At 41.4% G+C, this 18537-nt stretch overlaps 1 protein-coding gene across 3 annotated transcripts; it reads left to right on the top strand.

Annotated features, from left to right (window-relative positions):
- The first annotated feature begins 8650 nt into the window (after nucleotides 1–8650).
- Nucleotides 8651–16637, top strand: vwa1 (von Willebrand factor A domain containing 1). 3 transcript variants are annotated; one of them, XM_005730785.1, is made up of 7 exons: nucleotides 9013–9067; nucleotides 11094–11214; nucleotides 12248–12790; nucleotides 13720–14043; nucleotides 14408–14683; nucleotides 14878–15153; nucleotides 15708–16637. In XM_005730785.1, exons 2-7 carry the CDS (start codon nucleotides 11151–11153, stop codon nucleotides 15734–15736), a joined length of 1512 nt encoding a protein of 503 aa, XP_005730842.1. In that variant the 5' UTR covers nucleotides 9013–9067; nucleotides 11094–11150; the 3' UTR covers nucleotides 15737–16637. The 3 variants fall into 3 exon arrangements, with proteins under 3 accessions (XP_005730841.1, XP_005730842.1, XP_005730843.1); XM_005730786.2 differs by lacking the exon at nucleotides 9013–9067 and adding an exon at nucleotides 10452–10834; XM_005730784.1 differs by lacking the exon at nucleotides 11094–11214 and having other exon boundaries at nucleotides 8651–9067.
- The last annotated feature ends 1900 nt before the right edge of the window (nucleotides 16638–18537 follow it).

The following is an 18537-nucleotide window of genomic DNA, read 5'->3' as shown; positions in this document are numbered from 1 at the left end:
CCTGTATCTGTGTGCTTCTTTCTGGCTATTCAGCAGATCTCTATTCAACAGACTGGTGACCCTGCTTGTATGGATAGGCTCATATGTAAATATACATATATATATATACTTCAAACGCTAGTCTTTTGGGGGAAAGGAAGGCCAAGGCACATGATAAATGAAGTATTAAAGTAAAATGTTCAGATTAACACAGCATAACATAGCCTCCAGTCAATTTATACAAAACAAAAACTGCATGCTTCCCTAGAAACAGCTGTTCCAAGTGACCTCCGGATGAATGCACATCTTCTACAAGGTTCAGAAAAAGGTCCCTGAACCTTTTCAAACAACCATTATTTTGTCTTTCAGTGTATATCTTATTCTTCCTAGTGGAAGGCCTGGGAACATTTGTCTAATGTGCAACATTTGGTTCACGAGCTTTGTTTTCCCCTCATTCTTTTTCATTTTTTTACTTTCTTACTTTTTATTTCTGTTTTTATAACTGTGTTCCTCTGAATACAAAGCTGAAATAGCTCGGTTTAGTGGATCCGCTTTTGAAATACTCTTCTAAGAGGTCTCTTTGACCTCGTCCCAAAATGTTTATTACACATGTATTTTACCCAGACCTTGTATATGCACTCTGTGGTCTGTGTTATGGCTGATGTTCTCTCGTATATCTTGTGTTTGCGTGTTTGCCTTCTCACTCCTTTCCCGTCTGTGTCATCAGCTCCTCCACTTGTACTGTATACCCCCCACCCCCCCCAAAAAACAAAAAAAAACAAACAAACCCAAAAACAAAGACTAATGCAAACACAGGATATGTGAGCAAAGGTGGATTACACTCCCACCAGGTCTTTGTGTGAAAGAACAGCCAGTACAGTGTGGGTACTTTGTCATAATAATATCCGGGCCTTGTCACAGAGGAATCTCCAAACCTATGTGAGCCGTATTTGTCTGACCCTCAGAGCCATCCTGTTTATACAGCCCCAAGAGTATCATACACAAGCCTATGTATGATGTGATGATATATACAGTGGCATGTCTTTATTTATTTAATTTCTTTCTTGAATAGTTTGAATAATGATTCATACATTAAACACAGCAAGTACAGCACCGCTAATCACAGACAATATACAGATTAGAGGCACTGTAAAGAGTTGCTAAATAGGTCCCCCATGACTTATCAGCCTTACAGACATAACCTTTTCAGCTTGTCTCAACTTGTAATCAGGGAAAAATAATAGCCCAGGATATGAGTTTGAAAAACCTTGAGTGTTGAAAAGCAGTGGTAGAAAAGATAATACGAGGTGAACCGCTGCGCCGTCTTGCATAAAATTCAGGCTATGTATTTGCACACCTGCCCTCAGTGTCCCTGGCAAACACATTTCTGCTGTTACCAGCGCACCGGTGCTACTTTTTATAGCACTGCTGGGATTAAAATGAACTGTTTTACCGCTGGGCAGGCTTAACTCTGATCTATCAAATTTGTGGTCTCAGTCATGCTCGCAAAGGCAAGTACCTTGATGTGCAAATATAAATTTTTTGCAACTGCCTACATATTCCACACAGAGTGCTTTTACACAGGAGTTCAAAAAATCTGCCTGTGTCTCCACACAGGTGCTGTAAGGAAAGGAGCATTTTCAAATCCCTGCGTTATATTTTTGATCTACTTATTTTGTCTTTAACAGTTGTGGTTTCCAAATACACTGCTGTAACCTATTTGAAATATTTCATATGTCAACTTTTTTGACATCTTTTTAAGTTACTTAGATTCTTAGAAGAGCATGCTACTGAGCATGCACATAGTCTTGCCTGTGGTTTTGTGTGTTAGCCTGCTACCATTTTCAAATGTGTGGTAAGAAAGAAAAGTGTGCCTGGGGCTAAAGGGGGTTTGTCTTTCTGGTAATTCATCCCAGACTGTTGTGGAAAATATATTATTTTTGATCTTACATAGAAACTTAAGTTTGCCACCATTCAATCTGCCCATGAAATTTATACTAATGCTAGTTTTTTTATTCAAAAGCAACAATCTGCAGTTAGCGGTAAATGCAAGAAACATTAGGGGATCACAGAAGAATCATCTTCTGGGTACAGTGAATATTTAATGCCCGTCCATCCTGTAGCTGTTGATATATTGTGGTCTGGACTTAAGAGAGGACCAGTCAAAACACTTGTCTGACAGTTTTAATGTTTACATTATTGCCTAGCAGCCAATATTGACACTTTTTTCCAACCTTGGAACTTTAGGTATTTTTTTGCACACGAAGAAGACAAAGTCTTTAACCCAGCCTTCGTATCTCGCCAATCGATCACACCTGAACTAAAACCCCTCTTCCGTCTTGTACTAGAGCTGTGTGTGTACATATGTGTGTTCAGTCTTACAATGGATTACTCATTGGAAAACACACAGGCAGACAGGCAAAACTCAAGCCAGACAAGTTCAAACAAAACACCTCTCCTGTCTCCCCGCTTCGCAGCGTTTTCGCTAACAGACAATGTCAGGCTTCTTCTTTCTGTCACCTCAACGCTCCACGCGAGGGGAGTTGTATGAAACCAAGACAGAGTGGAGTTTATGACCTGTGGGGCATTGTGTTGGGTGTGTATGTACTTTTAGATGAAAGAGCAGGAAGTAAGAATTTGATAACAGAGAGAGAAATAAACTGAGCATGTGTTGTATGTGCCAAGTAGTGAAAGGCCCAGGCTTAACATGGGAGGCAGCGGATGTGGATGACAGGTGATTGCAGGGAAAGGCGGGATGGGCTGGATGGCACAGCTGCTCTGTTTCTGTCCTTAAAGGGCTGCAGATTGTTTGTCCGACCTGGTGAGGCGTTTGCTCTTCAAGATGTCAACCTCGCAGTCGCTCTTGATTTAAAGCGTCTGCAGCACGAAATGTCCTTCGGAACATTACATAAACCTTTGTGTGCATCATCTTTTCATGTGAGCACTCCTTTAGAGAACAGAGATGTAAGGGAGGGGGTTGGTTTGCCTCACTGATACCTTTGATAGGTTGCCAGGTCCTCCCCCAACTCAACCTGCCCTAACAGATTCCACTCTGGACGCACTTGTAATTACAACACATCCCTTCTTCTTTTAAACCCTCAGACATACCACAAAAGTGACTTCAGCCACATCTTGTGCGTGTACGTACATATGTGTAGATCTCTGTCAGTGTACTTGTGCATTTGTATAGTATACAAACGTGTTACTAATGGTAGAAGGCATGTGAGTCTGTTGAGGAGAAAGTGCGCGGGATGAGGAGCAATAAAAGGGTGAGGAACTGAAAAGGGAGGAGAGAATGGAGAATCCAGCTGCTGTCTGCCGTGGCCAAAAGAGCAAACCGAAAGAGGGATTGTGAAAAAGAGAAAGGACAATGATAGGCATGCAATATTAAAAGCAGTTGGGGAGAGGGATATTCTGGGGAAGAATGAAAAAGAAAGAATGAAAGAAAGATTTGAGAAGACGAGGCAGGAAAGAAACTACAGGATTGACTTATTCCGTGAATACAGGCACAAACACACAGTTCAGCACAGTACTGGGCTGTGTTTGCCTGTGAATGTGAGAAAATGCTGTTACATTCAGCCTACCATCCTCCTTCCCACAGGCCGCACGAGTGCAGCCAGCGCTCGGAGAACTCTGACATCGATGAGTCACCGCCAATGACCTTTCTCATGTGGTTTCTGAATAAGTGGGACTTTAGTATTTCTCTGCTTTTGGTAAGCATTAAAGGTTCTTTGAGCACTCTGTTCTGTTGGATGAAGACCTTTGTGTTATGCAGAATGAGAGAGCTGTGAATGGAATGACTTTTTAAAAAAAAATTGGCTGAACTATAACAACAAAGCAGAACTCTTGTGGTCTGGGTTCCTCTATTGAGGATTTCTTGGACGCGATCACGTAGACCCCTTCCAAAGGACCTCAGGCTCATTAAGGGCTTCTTACATGCTGCTGTGCTGTTAAATTTACCCTTTAAATGTTCTTTCTGTCAGCTTCTTCATAAATAATAGGGTTTTTGGTTGTTGTTTTTTTACCTCAGCTGGTAGGTGCAATTGAAAATTTGACTCTACACTGTCAGCCAGCTCTCTTAAGTTTAACCAACTCGCTGTGATGACTTTGTATTAACACCGGGCCAAAACAATGAGTGGATTTATCTTCCATCTGTAAATAAACTCTGTCTGGTAATCCTCAGCACAGTAAGACCATTGTCTGAGCCGACCTCTAAAGGAGCTGGGCCTGGTAAAAGGGCAAAACTCCAGTGACCCAACTTGGCACAGCCGAAGGCCGTATGTGAAATTTTAGTGTGGAAACATACAGTGGGTGTTGGCCTCACTAGCGTGGAGACTCGCTGGCTGTTGATTACTGCAAAACAGATGTTCTAACTAGTGAGATGGCTCTGGCTGCATACAGTTTTGCTCAAAGATAGTAAGCAGGCACGGGTGCTTCTGTCCAAACTTAAATACACAGTCTGATTTATTCTTCTGAAATCACGCAAAGAATTGGACAGTCGCTTGTGTTTAATGTAACTTGTCGTATTTGTTTGGGGAAAAGAGATGATTGAGCATTTCCCTGGATACAGTTAAATCTTAGCTTCTTGGAACACTTTGCAAAGAGCAAAGGTTTTCTAGAAGAGGGATCCTATAAAACCAGTATTGGCTCACTTTTACACTGACTGACACTTTTTAATGTAAAAGTTGAGACTTTAGGATAGGCCTTTGATTAGCTCAAAATACGAGCCACTATGGACATATACAGGATCATGGTTGGTGGGGGCAGGAAAGAAGTTCTGACGCAGAACGGGATGGGGTTGTGTTGCTCAGGAAGGCAGTGGGTACTCATCTGCACATCCCACTGATGGGAAATCCCTTAGACTTTCCTGTGTATATTTTTAGTTTAATGGCTTTATTATTTGTTTATCTTCTCAAAATCCACTGCGCAGGAGGCAAAGAGGCTTCTGGGCTATACGGAACAAAATCGGTTTCCATTTGCCTGAAAAGTCCCAAGCTGGCGAGATTTTTCTGCTTTTGGAATCCGTTTTATTTGTCCCTCTTATCCATCACTGTAACTACATCACACATATTCCTCTCCAAAATCAGTGTTTCATGGGGGCTTTTCTTGCAGTCTTTTTTTCACTGAGAAGAGGGCAACATTCCTGCTCGTCTTCCAGAAATCTGCATAAGAGCCATAGTTTGCTGTGAACCAAACCTTAAATACCATAGACTGACAAGAAGGCAGAGAAAAACACTGGCAAATATAACTCTGTGGAATTCTACTTAACCATCAAAAAGTGCCATTCCTATAAGCAGCCAAATCCTCTGCTGACAAATTTTTAAGGGGTAGCCACAATCACTGTAGGCCAAATTTACAAGAGACTATTAAAGGAGCAGTAGCTGGAGCTGCTTAAAAATTGTTTTCAGGCTTCCTGTTATCCCGCTCTGAGTGTTGTGATGAACAAAATGTTGTAAACTCTTCCATTGCCTCGATGACATCTTACTGTATTCGCCTCTCCTCCCGTCCCACCCATTCCCTCTGCAGCTATTTTTCCTCAGCTAAAAGTTCAAGTTTATTCCGCTGTTGTTGTCCCTCTTAAAAGATTTGTATTCATTACCCCTGCAAGGATATGAAGGTGCGCACAAATGAGCATAAACAAGTCTGTGTCAAGGTCGCATAAACTGACAATGTAATCAAGCCAGGGGTAGAAAGTGTGTTGACATGAGGCTGTGCTGGGTGGAAACAGCTGGCCATTTCTGTGGATTTCAGTGCAATATCAAACACTAACACAGTTTGTGTCCTCGGCACAAGTTGGTCACGCACTGCACAACTGATGCAATGTTTGACAGTGTGAAATATGGACAGAAATGTGTTGCTGTGTGTGTGTGCGTGCACATACATATTAGGCTATTTACTGCTCGCATGCACATACACACACCAGCGTCACTGTGAGTGGGGTATACTGAATGTAAGTGATTTACAGCTCACTGACGAGACTGTAAAAATCATCCGGCACAGTGTCAATGACCATGGGGACCGCAACTGTGCTTGCGAGAACTTGTTCAGCCCTGGAGGGGGAGGTCCACAAAAAAACCACAGAGAAATTAATGTTGCATGTCTGTTGAGCAGAAGCAGCAGAGTGTAAATGGATCGTGATGTGACAGGGAGCTTTGGGCCCGGTTTTAGCAAGGCTGCATTCAAATAAATAAATATGTCCAACTCATCACAAACATAATTTGTCAGGGACGTCCGACTCTTTCTTAAATCATGACACAATACAAGCAAGCATGATTCAATGTTTGCACTTGTCTTTTATCACCAGTTACAATTACACAATGTTTCCAATACAGATGATTATAAAGAAATTTCAGCTCTCATAATGCTTCTGAATCACTGACTGCACTGTAGTGGGGTTGTTTAGTTTCTAGGTGTGTGTATTGGGATGGGCGTGCCTACTGTCAGTGTCTTACTGGAAGAATACAAGTATTTGAACACGATGCGTCACAGAAGAATTCAGAGCTTTGTTTGGTCCCACTTGAATTCTAACATCCTCTTCCATCCATTTATTCCCTTCTACAGTCCGTTTTCCTCCTTGTTTGTGTCTCTCACACACATACAATATTAATAGTTTCCATGTTGAATCATACAGTAGGTGACTTCATGCATGCCTGTGCGTAATTGTCCACTTTATTTACTTTCTACATGTAAATCTTACTTTAGTTTTTAAAAAGGCACAATGGTTAAACACAGAGAATAGTCTGCATGGAGAGCTGTTTACCTTTTTTCCACTCTCAAGACTGTGTGCCGTGTAATTTCACAGATTCACTCCCAGTGGTTTGAATGCTGAAAGTATTTGTGGTTGCTCTTGGTAAACCAGAGGTTTCCTTAATCTTTCGGATAGCTGGAATACTTGGTAGTCTTACCGTTATAGTAAATAAGATAAACGCAAAAGTCTAAATATTACTCGCACTCTTTGAGGACAAAATCTACAAGTATGTCACAAGACAATATATAATAAAAAAAAGTTATATTTGTACAAATCCTTTGTTTCTATTCGTATTTCTGAATTTTTCAATTGTTACAAACCCTGTATTAGACAGTTCTTCCCTTTGGCGAGTCCTTTTAATGACTTGTGAGCAAAAAACTGTTAAGTGACTTTTTTGGTGGGTTCTCTATTTCCAGACTCTGTTAATGGGGTAATTTGAAGACTTAACTCTTGTCCTGGATCAGATTCAAGATGTTGACGCCTGGATAGTGGAGCCTATTTACTATTCTGAGTTACAGGGGAGACAGGAGAGAGGAGGAGTGAAAAGCTAAAGAGCGAGTTGTGTCAAGTAACAGTAACCACGAGGAAGTTCAAGGAGTCCTACCTTCAAAATAAACGGATCAGTTGCTCACATGCTTCAGCAGTGTTGACTGATTTGATTGCTTTTCCACGCTGTGCAGAAACAAGTTTATAGGCAGCTTAAATGTTCTGGGAAATATTGGGAATCATGCAACCACACCACACATGCAAACTTTGTTTTCCAGTTTCAAAAAAGTTGACTTTTCTAGCAAAGCATTAGAATCATGAAAGTGGCTGGCTACACATCCAAACAAACTTACTAATGTTTTCACGACTGGGTTCAAGCACTGATACATATGCTTGAATCCAAGTTGATATGATCTTTTTCTCCCACATGAACCCTGCTCTTGTTTTTGAAGTATGTGAAACCTTAGTTCTGCTTCATTTAGAACCCCATTGCCCCATATAACATGATACTAATTGAGAAAATTGGGTTTTTGAAGCCTTAAAAGACTAGATTTTTAAATTGTTTTCTGGAGAGTTCCAATTACTCCAGTGACGGAGTGATTTTAATTTTTTTGGTTAAAGTTTTGCTACTCCATACTGAAGAGGTCAGGAGGAATCTGGAGCCATTTGTAAAACTCAGTGGAGGCTCAGTCATGGTTTGGAGCTACATTTCAGTCAGTGGTGTTGGAGATCTTGTCATAACTGTTGCAATTATGAATGCAGAAAGGTACTATCAGATTTGGATCCACTATGCAATACAAGGCAGAAAGAATCTGATTAGCAGCTTTATGACACCATGACAACCATAGAAAACACTCTGCCAAACCAGTAAAGGCATACTTGGATAGAAACACACAGTGGACTGGTCTCCACAGAGCCGGGAGCTCAACATTATTGAAGCAATGTGTCACCTCGACAGAGAGCAGAACAAAAAGCAGCCAACATCCAAAGAGGAGCTTTGAATGTCCTTCAAGACTTCTTGAGAAATATTCCTAAAGACTACTTAAAGAAATTACAAGGTTGACTCTTGAGGAATAGTGATAGTCTGAAAGGAAACCTTCTGAATGAACTGCTTTTAGGTTTTGTTTAATGTCTGTTTTAAAAAAAATTTAAAAATGAAGCGCTGAACATGATTTATTTTTACATTTGTAAAATGTAAAATAAAATTATTTTGACAGTTATAAAAATAAAAGGGCCTGGGTTTGTTTCCCTTAATAGTATTATTTTGTTACGGCGGTAATTAGGCTGCTTAACATCAAAATAACATAATCATTAAAGACACCCCCCCCCCCCCTTTAAAAAAAATGATTTGGTTCCTCTTAGGCAAAAATCCATTCCGCTTTGCTTCGCAGTAAGACATCTTATTTTGAAAGTGTTCCCGGAATTTTTGGTTTCGCTTCGTGTCCCGAGCGCGGGCGAAGCGCGTTTGGGTTAATCAGGAGTGTCCAAACCTTACGCACGCAGTCTGGAAGTTTTCGCTCCAGTTTAAGTTTAACTCCCAGTGACTCCGGTTACAGATAGCGTGGTCATGGTCAGAGAAGAAGAAAGATAAGAAGCAAAATAAAAAAAGCCGGGCTGAATGTGACTCATACAGGCTGAATTATGCCTCTGCCTGTGATTTACTGACCCGGAGTGCGCTCCTCAGGCTGGATGTATGGTTGACTGAAGAAGTCCTAACATTTGTCCCACATATATATTTGCTTCCGTGGAGCTAACTCGTGAGAGTTCTGATGGAGGGCCACATGTTGTTTGCGTGGATGCTGATGTGTTTGCTCCTGCGGCCCTCGACCGCACAGAACAGCCCACCTGAAGGAGGTAAGCGCCGTTGATTCAGTGGAAACCAGTCTAATTATAATTATTTGCATTGCATAACAGCAACTAGCAGAATAACATTTTTTTTAAAGAAGATTACAAATAAAACAATGTGAGCCACAATGATCTGTAATTTTTGTAAATAAAGCGACTTAAAGCGTTGGTGCCACATAATAATAGGAATACAGCTGGGCTCGGGGCGGATTAGGGTGGGGTTGACATTACACCAGTGTTCTCAGTAAAGTGGCATGACTCCAGGTATTGAATTATCTGTTGATGAAATCTTACAGCCAGGAGTAGCGACTTCATACAGTAGGGCTAGGGGCATGGGTGGGGGCACTCTGAGCGACCACGCAGGCATGCTGAGGATGGCTTCAGGTGCTCCCGGGAATTCTCAGGTTATTGTCAGTTGATGACATCTCAGGGCTTTACAACAGACTTCTAATAAGGGGAAGACCAAATAACCTCCAGGTCTGCTGGAAAAGGTTTTTTGTTTTTAAAGGATAATTCTGGTTAATGTTAGTAGAACACAAGAGTGCAAAGAATGACAGATTTGATGCATCTTATGTTTTTTTTTCTAAACATGCACAATAAGATGCTCCTCTTTATAAGCTGTTTTTAATTCTGATCAGTAACTGCTGATTTGCAGACTCCAAATCTAAACTAATCCTATCAGCTCTTATCATAGCAGTGCCTTTGTGCCATTCTGGCAAAGCTCATGACTGCAAAGTGACAGAGATTTCCCCAGGTGGTGATGTCACCGGCAGGTTTCTTAGTGAGAGTGGATATTTATGAGTGTCTGTAGTTAGGGATATGCTGATGCTTTGCTGTTCCATTTATAGGGATACGATGAGATAACTTGGTCTACGGTAATTGGGCTTTATATAAATGTACTTGCTGTTTTTACTCTAGTTAAATAAAGGTCGTATGTCTGTAACCTTTAACAACAGTTATAAATCACTAATAATTAACCATATGTCTAATAAAGGCTCAAAAAGTAAAGTTATACTATGCTCTAAACCCAGGATGTCAAACTTATTTTCTGTTTACTTTGATGTGAGTGGGCCAGACCTGTGTAAAGACATTTAAGTCTATGTTTCAACCCCACCCCATGTCTTAATAGAAAAAGAAGCGCAATTTCAAGAGAAATGTTGCTGTAGTGTAGCACATGAGAGAATTCTTGCAGCACTAACAAATAAATGTGTAACAAAGTTCTAGTAGTTCATTATCCAGACTGTCCTGTAAACAGAAAATCTGTTTTCTGACTGCGTGCCGATAGTAAAAAAAACAAAAAAAAAACCCAGAAACTTATATAGTAGGTAGATTACTTTAGTGTGGTATAGAGATCTTTATCAGAAGGAAAAAGCTGTAAAACTTAGATTTTAACAAATCCTGAATTAACGCTCTCCTTCCCATTTTCCAAAGCTGCCCAGTTTACTGCCCGATTCGGGCCCCCTGGGCTCTATGTTTGGCACCCTGCTTTAGACCTTAGACTGTCTGAAAATGAAGTAGCTTATTGTATTGTATTATACTGAGGCAGTGCCTTGTACCTTACAGAGACCAGTCATCAACCACTGGTACCAATTCTGTGCCTTATATTTTTTGGCTGCTTCTGGTTGTTCCCATGTTACAAAGCGTCACCAGTGTGGGTAGCTCTGCATGTTTCTATTTTGCAGAGTTTCATGCTTCTCATGACAAAACCCCAAGGGGGGATTTTTGCATTACGAGCTGCAGTCAAACCAGCGACACCACTACACTGCGAATGTAACGGTACGAAAACAAGGTCATTTAAAGAAAATGTGCAAAATTAGACAGGAATACCACTCAATTTTATTCATTTGAACTTCTATAGTGCTTTTCTACTCTTACTCAAGCTTTATCTTTTTCATATCGTTCTCATCCCAACATACAACATATTTAAATCTTCACTTTGTTTTTAGCCCAAAAAAACCCCTCATAACATACTCATATGTTTTTGTAAGGTGCTCAGCCTGATCTGCTTGCTGTTTTTTCTCCATCACATCATTAGCTAAGATCTGTAGTGCATGCGATGACCCGAGACAGCATTCAACCACGGCAATAAAGAATGATAAAATGGCTCGCTCCAGCAGTAGGTCTGAAGATAAAGGCGTACCTGCACAAACGCAGAGGTAAGGGGCTCCTATACGCAACAGCACTCTTGCTCCAAACAAGAGTGATGTAAGGAATTCTTTAGGTTGATAGAGGGGAAAAAGGCAGCAAGCATGCAGGCTGGCATGTATGCACACACGCTTGATTTGTGTGCATACATGCTTCGCTGCTCAGCTTTCAACACCTTGAAGCCTAGTCCACACCTCATGTCAAGCGTTGGACCTTGACATATTTAAAAAATGAGACACTGAATTACACGCTTATATAACTGTATTTTCTGCAGAGTCATATATGTGTAGTCCAAAGTCTTCATTTTAAAAGTTTCTGATTTCTCGAGTGACGATTTTAACAGTAGGCAGGATTTCTTTTGGATCTGTGCACAATCTGTAGATTTGAAGCTAAGTTCTGCTTGTTGTGCTACTGTTTCCTGCTCTGTATATGGTCATCCAGCATTCCTCTTCATCCCTCACATGAAACTGGCAGTACCCCCCAGCTTCATTCCTCTCCTTTTAACGCCTTTTATTTCCCTCGTCCCGCCTCCTTTCTCCACTCCCTCCCTCTCTCCCACCAGTACCCAGCACAGCTACTGTCATGCCTGTTCCTCTACTTTGGGCATTGTTGCTTCTGTTATAAGATATGCAAAATTAAGGAGTGGAAAAAAAAATCATCCACCCGTAGCTTTGTGCTTGGATGCCTTTAATCCATTATCCAACTTTGAAGTTACAGTATCATGATGCCTGCATCAGTTTTGTACTTCCTCTGTTTGTTTTACAGTCTTCTTATCTCCAAAACCACAGCCTATTTTGGGGGTTTTTGCTTTTAACTTTCTTCTGCTTTCATGTAAAACAAACAATTTTCTCTATAAGATTTGTTCACTGTGACACTGTTTTTTTCTCTCATAAAAACAGGATGGAAATGTGTGTAGAGGGAAGCACGAAAAGAGACCTGTGGAAAAACAGAATCATAGAGAGTTGTTGGCGCAAGTCAGTAACTGATTCCGCTCGCCTGATATGCATATTAATGACTGTATTGATGTTTGTTGCTTCTCCACAGTGCTGAACTGCTGTGAGGGGGACGTCCTCTTCTTGGTGGATTCCTCGGGGAGTGTGTCATCCTACGAGCACTCCCGAATGCTAGCCTTCCTGTCCGAGCTCATCTCCCCCTTTTCGCTGGGAGAGGACCAGGTAAGGGTAGGACTTCTGCAGGTGGGCACCAAACCACGTCTCGAGTTCGGCTTTGATAAATACATCACCCAAAGCGGCCTTCAGGCCGCTTTGAAAACCATCAAGCCTCTCAGGGGGGACACCAACACAGTTGAGGCGCTGAAAATGGTGAAGGCTGGAAAGGCTGGCGGCGCCCGGGAAAATCTCCCGAGGGTGCTAGTGTGGCTGACTGATGGGGTAAAACCAGGGGATGTGACTGGACCGATGGCCCAGCTTCGGGATGATGGTGTGGCCGTGCTGGTCGTGTCCACTGGCCATGGCAACTACCAGGTGTTGAGGCAGGTGGTGAGCCCACCTGTGGAGGACCACCTGCACTTTGTGGACATTGACGATATGAGCATCATCACAAAGGAATTCCGGGATGCCATTATTGGTGAGTACAGCATGGGTAGTGTCTTTATGTGTTGCAAATAAAAGATTTAAAGAATGAACAGATAATTAGAATTTGTTGTTGGACTGAACACAACACACATTCTGCTCAATAAAAAAATGTGTATCTGCACATGCCTGTACTACAGAGACTGGGAAAAATATTATTTATGATTGATCCTGACCAATTAAAGCTGGATTGCTCATACGCTTCAGTAGCTTTGAGAAACCCCCCTTCCATTCAAACGGCTACAATAACACTTATATCCTGCCTCAGTGATGTATTACATGTCTCTCTGTGCTTCTCCCTAATTCCACACATGCTCTTGAAGACAAGGAGACCAACTAGCCGGGACACTCTGTGTGCATGTGTATGAGTCCCTGTAATGAGATAGGCCAATCTATTAATGGATTAATGATTCAACATCTCTTTCTGCTCCATCCAACACTATGCCCAACATGACACACACACATATATATTTATATATAGAGACCTGGAAGATGAGCCATTTCTCTGGATGGATTAGGTAACTGCCATAACACTCACGAGGGTCACTACAGCATTTATACAACAGCTGTAAGATATGATGCATAATAGAAAATAGGGCTTGTGTAGAACAAGGTGGAATGCATCAGTCCTTGCTGGGTGCATAAGGATTTAATCACAGATATCAGTGCATCTGGGAAAATTGTTATTTTGTTGCAGGGCCTCACTGGGTTGGCTATTTCAGGTTGTCTCAGTGCTGTCGCTGTGAATGCATTTAGGTTTCAAAGTCTGGGAGTCTATGTGAGTAGCTGACTGAAGCCAAGGCATTTTTAGCGCTCCTTCTGTCCTGTCACCATCATTTCTCCTCCTTTTTGAAAATTAAAAATGATAACTCAACCCCAACAACGTGTGCACGCGCTAACACGAGATCCTGCCGTCTCCAACAGAGATCATCCGCGCTGAACGAATTCACGTTCGAGATGTCTCCACCAGCTCCGCCACGCTGCAGTGGCGACCCGTTTTGTCCGGGTTGACGGGCCACTATGAGATCCTCTTCAAAGAACTTCGGAGAGGAGTCGGTGGGGTTGAGACCAGTAGGCCTGATGTATTCACTGGAGGACCTCCGTACCAGAGACTTACCCAGACTGCGGATTCCAGCACTGCCAGGTTAACTGGCCTGAAGCCTGACACCAACTATATCGCCATACTGAGACCAGAGTCCAACGAACAAGCCTTTAACGACCTCCATGTCACCTTCAGAACTAGACCAGGTTGAGTTCTCTCTATATATACGCTTGCTTTGCAAGTTGCACAAAACCTTTTCAGTGGTTTGCTATAAATATAAAAAGTCAAAGTTCTAATTTGCTTTTGCAGTCTCTCAAATTTAGGAATTTGCTCTTTTTATCTGTTCTGCATGCAACACTGTCAATTTTGTTGACATTCTGAATGAAATGTCTTTGTTATAGGCCCACGATAAGAAAATAAAAGCTAAATCCACTGCAATTAAAAAGCTTGTGTAAAAGATTTTATTTTGTGGTTCGGTGAAGAAGAAAAAATTCAAAGTGAAAATCATCATATTCTCCTCATATTTTTTCTACTGCCTCAGCAATTGTTCTTGTCTCTCTTACACACCAGAGGTGCTGAGCCCAGCTGTGGTAACAGTTTCCGAGCCTGGACAAAGGAGTGTTCGGGTCAGCTGGGGTCCTCTCCAACCAGGGATGGTTGAGAGTTACTCTGTTGAGTATTCAGCCCTGCCCACGGGTAAAGTGCACTATGTCCAACTGAGTCGAAGTCAGAACTCTACTCTGCTCAGAAACCTCCAACCAGATACCACTTACTTGGTCACTGTTACTGCCAGGCACGCCTCAGGAAAGGAGAAAGCCATGTCTGTCAAAGTGTGCACTCAAGAAGGTGAGGTCAAATTAGGTCATAATCCCACTCCTTCATTGTCTTATTCATTCTGCATCCTAAATTCCAGATAATTGTAGTTCCGTTCAGTTCTGAAATGGTCAGTTCTCCTGCTGTTTTGTTTTTTTGCTTCACTGCTTTATAGTTCTCTTTCCTTTCGAAATATAACCAAACTTTTGAATGGTCTCTGTCTCTAGTGACTCCAGCGCTGGCAGACCTCCAGTTGACTACAGTGGGTAGTGACTCAGTAGAGGTTGAATGGAACGGTGGCACATCTGGCTTGAGGGGCTACTGGCTCACCTGGGAGGGACAGCAAAGCTCTGCCCCTGGTCAGCGCTCCTCCCTCTACTTGCCACCCGACTCCCTCTCAACACGCCTCACGCACCTGCCCCCTTCGGCTAGAGTGTGCGTGTCACCCATTTACCGGACGGCACGGGGAGAGGGACTGTGTTGCACGGCACAGTTTCACTCAGGTGAGTGCGGGCCTGGTAGATTAAAAAGCACCAAGGAATTGAATTTTTTTTAAGTTAGTTGGTTAATATATTATGGATTAGTTTGAAGTTTTTCTACAAAACACTGAGGCCAAAAGAAAATTAAAAAATTATACAACGCAAAAACTCATGCACTATTTTGGTACAGTATCAAACCATGCATAATATAGTAGATTTCAATTAGTACCTCAGTAGAGCGGAGTTCACATAAGTCTTGTTTATTGAGATCAGACCATTGAAAAAAAACATCTTTCTCTGGGATCCTTTTCCTGGTTTAGGTGGGTAACCCACAGGCCTCACCAGCAACAGCTACTAAATATTAATAGTCTTTAAAATTACTTATTTAAATGTAATTTTGCACTGCAGCAAACTCTGCAAGTGAAAGTTGCTCTGTATTGGGAGTGGAAGCAGAAATCACAGTTAGTTATTTTAATTCCTTAATAAATGCCCCATGTGTGCACTTTGTATGTAAGTTTGAGAGCTTAAAATGTATAAATACTAATATCTCAGCTGCTTCTTTCCTTCTTTTCCTTTAGATGCATTAGTGTATGGCTACCAATCATAGCACCCTGAGACTGCAACTGTACCTTACCAAACATGGAGGGACGAAGGCGAGAAGAATGCTGACTTTCATCCATAATTCTTTTCCCTGCCTTTCCCCTCTGTGGAAATCCTCCAGGAGTGACGTGTGGGTTGGCTTACCGAACACTCATGTGGAAGCCATGGACACTTAAGAGTAGTCGGGGGGGAAAAACAGCCACATGCTGACTGCAATCTGCGACACAAAGGAATAACTACTTTCCTGTTTTTATCTTCTCATCTGGTTTGCCCCTGTACTAAATGATGCTTCACATTAAGGACGTGCATTAAATAAACATAATTTGTAGGTGTGTTTCGCAGCTACGGAGAAGGGTGTGATGGGAATGTTGAGGTTTTATGTGGCTTGTTTTGAAAAAGGGGTTTCCACCATATGTGGGCCATGTGTTCAAATCTGCTCCCTCCCCCAAATCTGCATAACGCACAGAAATCATCTGATTTGCATTTTTGATGAATGCAATGAATTCTGCTTCAGTTGACAATATTCAAAAGATTAAAGCTTTGGGCAGATTCAGTTACGATTGCTTTGACCTTTCAAGATATTATAAAAACACCAACCACGTGCTGAAAGTAGAGGGATGCTGTATATGATGTGCAGATCTGTGTAACTGAGAGTAGCCTTCTACCGATGTCTTGTACATCCAGTAATATTTATTAATCTGAAAATCATGCAAATATAAGAATCTATAACTTCTTCACAGACATGCTCTTTACATTTTAAGACTTTCTTTTATAGCTAGTCTCTGCTGCCCCCTACTGAAAAGATCACAGGCTTCTCTTTTACTGTATACTGAAAACATGTATTTTATGCTGACTGCCTTTGGAATTTAATACCAGCTTTCAATAAAGTCATTTTGTAATTTTGTTTACATATTTGGTTGTTTATTTTAAATTTTAGCATATAACAATACTACTGACTGGAAAAACAGCCAAGTCTGATGGGTATGTGTGGAGGTGGACCTCACAGACTAAAAACTACTGCTGATGCTTTTTGAGCTGGAGGTGTTAAAAGTCCAGGTGACTGATTTTGAACACCCAGACTCCGCCTGCTCTCGAAGCCACTCTAATCTGTGCAGGGTCTTCTCCAAACAACAAAGCTCTAGAATTGATCTTTTGAAATAAATTTAGACAACTTTTTTTCATTTTGGTTTATTTTATTACTGTGATTCTTTTTATCGAGGCAGCTGATTTAGTCTATCACAACGCTGAGGAAAATGTAGCACACCTCTGTTGAGGCTCCTTTAAATTTTAGATGAAAAACGGTTGTGTGTGACAGATTTGCTGTCATGCTTTGGGACACGTTTGATTTTCTGTAGGTACATGGCATCGTAAACAAATGGTTCAGTGTCATGGGGAAGGACACTTCAGTAACATTAGCAGCCCTTCAAGCTTGTGTTGTTGTTTTCAGTTACTTCTTTTTTCATCACATCATTGGAGATTCTAAAACTCAAAAAAAATTGATAAACTATATTTTGTCATGTTTCGGCTGTGTGCAGGCAGGAGAAGGACCCAAATGCAAAACTCACCACACAGGAATTAAACTCAAAAAGCTGCTTTATTGCAGAACAGCACAAAAAATATAACAAAACTAAACTGGGACATGGATAACTAACACACAGGGAAACACAGCCATGAGGGAGACTACAACACTGACAAAGAGAAACACAGGGCTTAAATATACTGAGGGATAACGAGGGAATGAGACAAAGAAGGAGAGCACAGCTGGGAGTAATCAGGCTGGATGAGACAAGGGAAGCAAAACTAGAAATACTGACATGAGACATGGACCTTCAAAGTAAAACAGGAAACACACTGACTGAACTCTAGACATGTAAACTTAACAGCAACTGGGGAGACAGACCATAGGAACCTGAAACATGGTACAGAAAGGCACAGTAGACACAACATGGAACATAGGGAAGCCGCATTACAAAACCTAAGAAATAAACCTATGATAACCATAACTGAAACCTAGGGAAATAGCAAACACAGTACAACAAAGGACTCAAAACATAAACCATAATATAAAAACACAAGAACTCAAAAAGCTGGGTCAGAAAGTCCCAGAACCGTGACATATTTGTGCCTGGACAGGTAAATAGAATGGCACATGAATGTGATGGAGGCAAATCGGGAAGCCCTTGTTCTGTGACAAAAATGCATTTAAAAGCCTCCATCACAGTCATTAACTTGCATGAATGCCACGTCAAAAGTGACTGAGAAAGAAAATACATCCAAGAGTTTTGGTTGATTTCTGTTTATTTTATGTTGTTGGCTGTGCAAATTAAGACTTTAGGTTTGGTTAGGGGTTACGTTCAGTTTCACTTCAATTTAATTTTACTTACTAAATCAGTAGAACATTTATCAAGCTGGGATAACCACATTTACTCAGGGCTTTCTTGACGTGATGTTCTTCTGTTTCCCTGGCTGCTCTGTCTGTGGGGATGGTGTTTGCTCTGTGTTGTAGCGTCCTGATGACACCCAGTGGATACTCCAGTGGATGATGAGAGTCAAAACTTAATACTGATCCTATGCGTGGGTTAACAGTACAGCTGTAAGCTGTTTTATTAAAGATAAAAGCTGTAGCTTTTAAATATCTTAATGTGTTGCTCCACCAAGTTAATATGATCCTTGAATTGTGGTAAGTCCTGAGATCTGATTTTCACCCAGGTGTCATCCACATACCTGAACCAATGACTTGGTGGTGTAGGATAGCACTGACCTTTGTATGTGAAATATGTGGAATGAAGACACAGTTCTAAGAGTAAA

The sequence above is a fragment of the Pundamilia nyererei genome, unplaced genomic scaffold (assembly GCF_000239375.1).
Source record: "Pundamilia nyererei isolate P.nyererei 1_Seehausen unplaced genomic scaffold, PunNye1.0 scaffold00039, whole genome shotgun sequence".
NCBI classification, from domain to species: domain Eukaryota; kingdom Metazoa; phylum Chordata; class Actinopteri; order Cichliformes; family Cichlidae; genus Pundamilia; species Pundamilia nyererei.
Note: the sequence above shows the minus strand (reverse complement) of the source record. Positions and strands in the feature narration are given on the sequence as shown.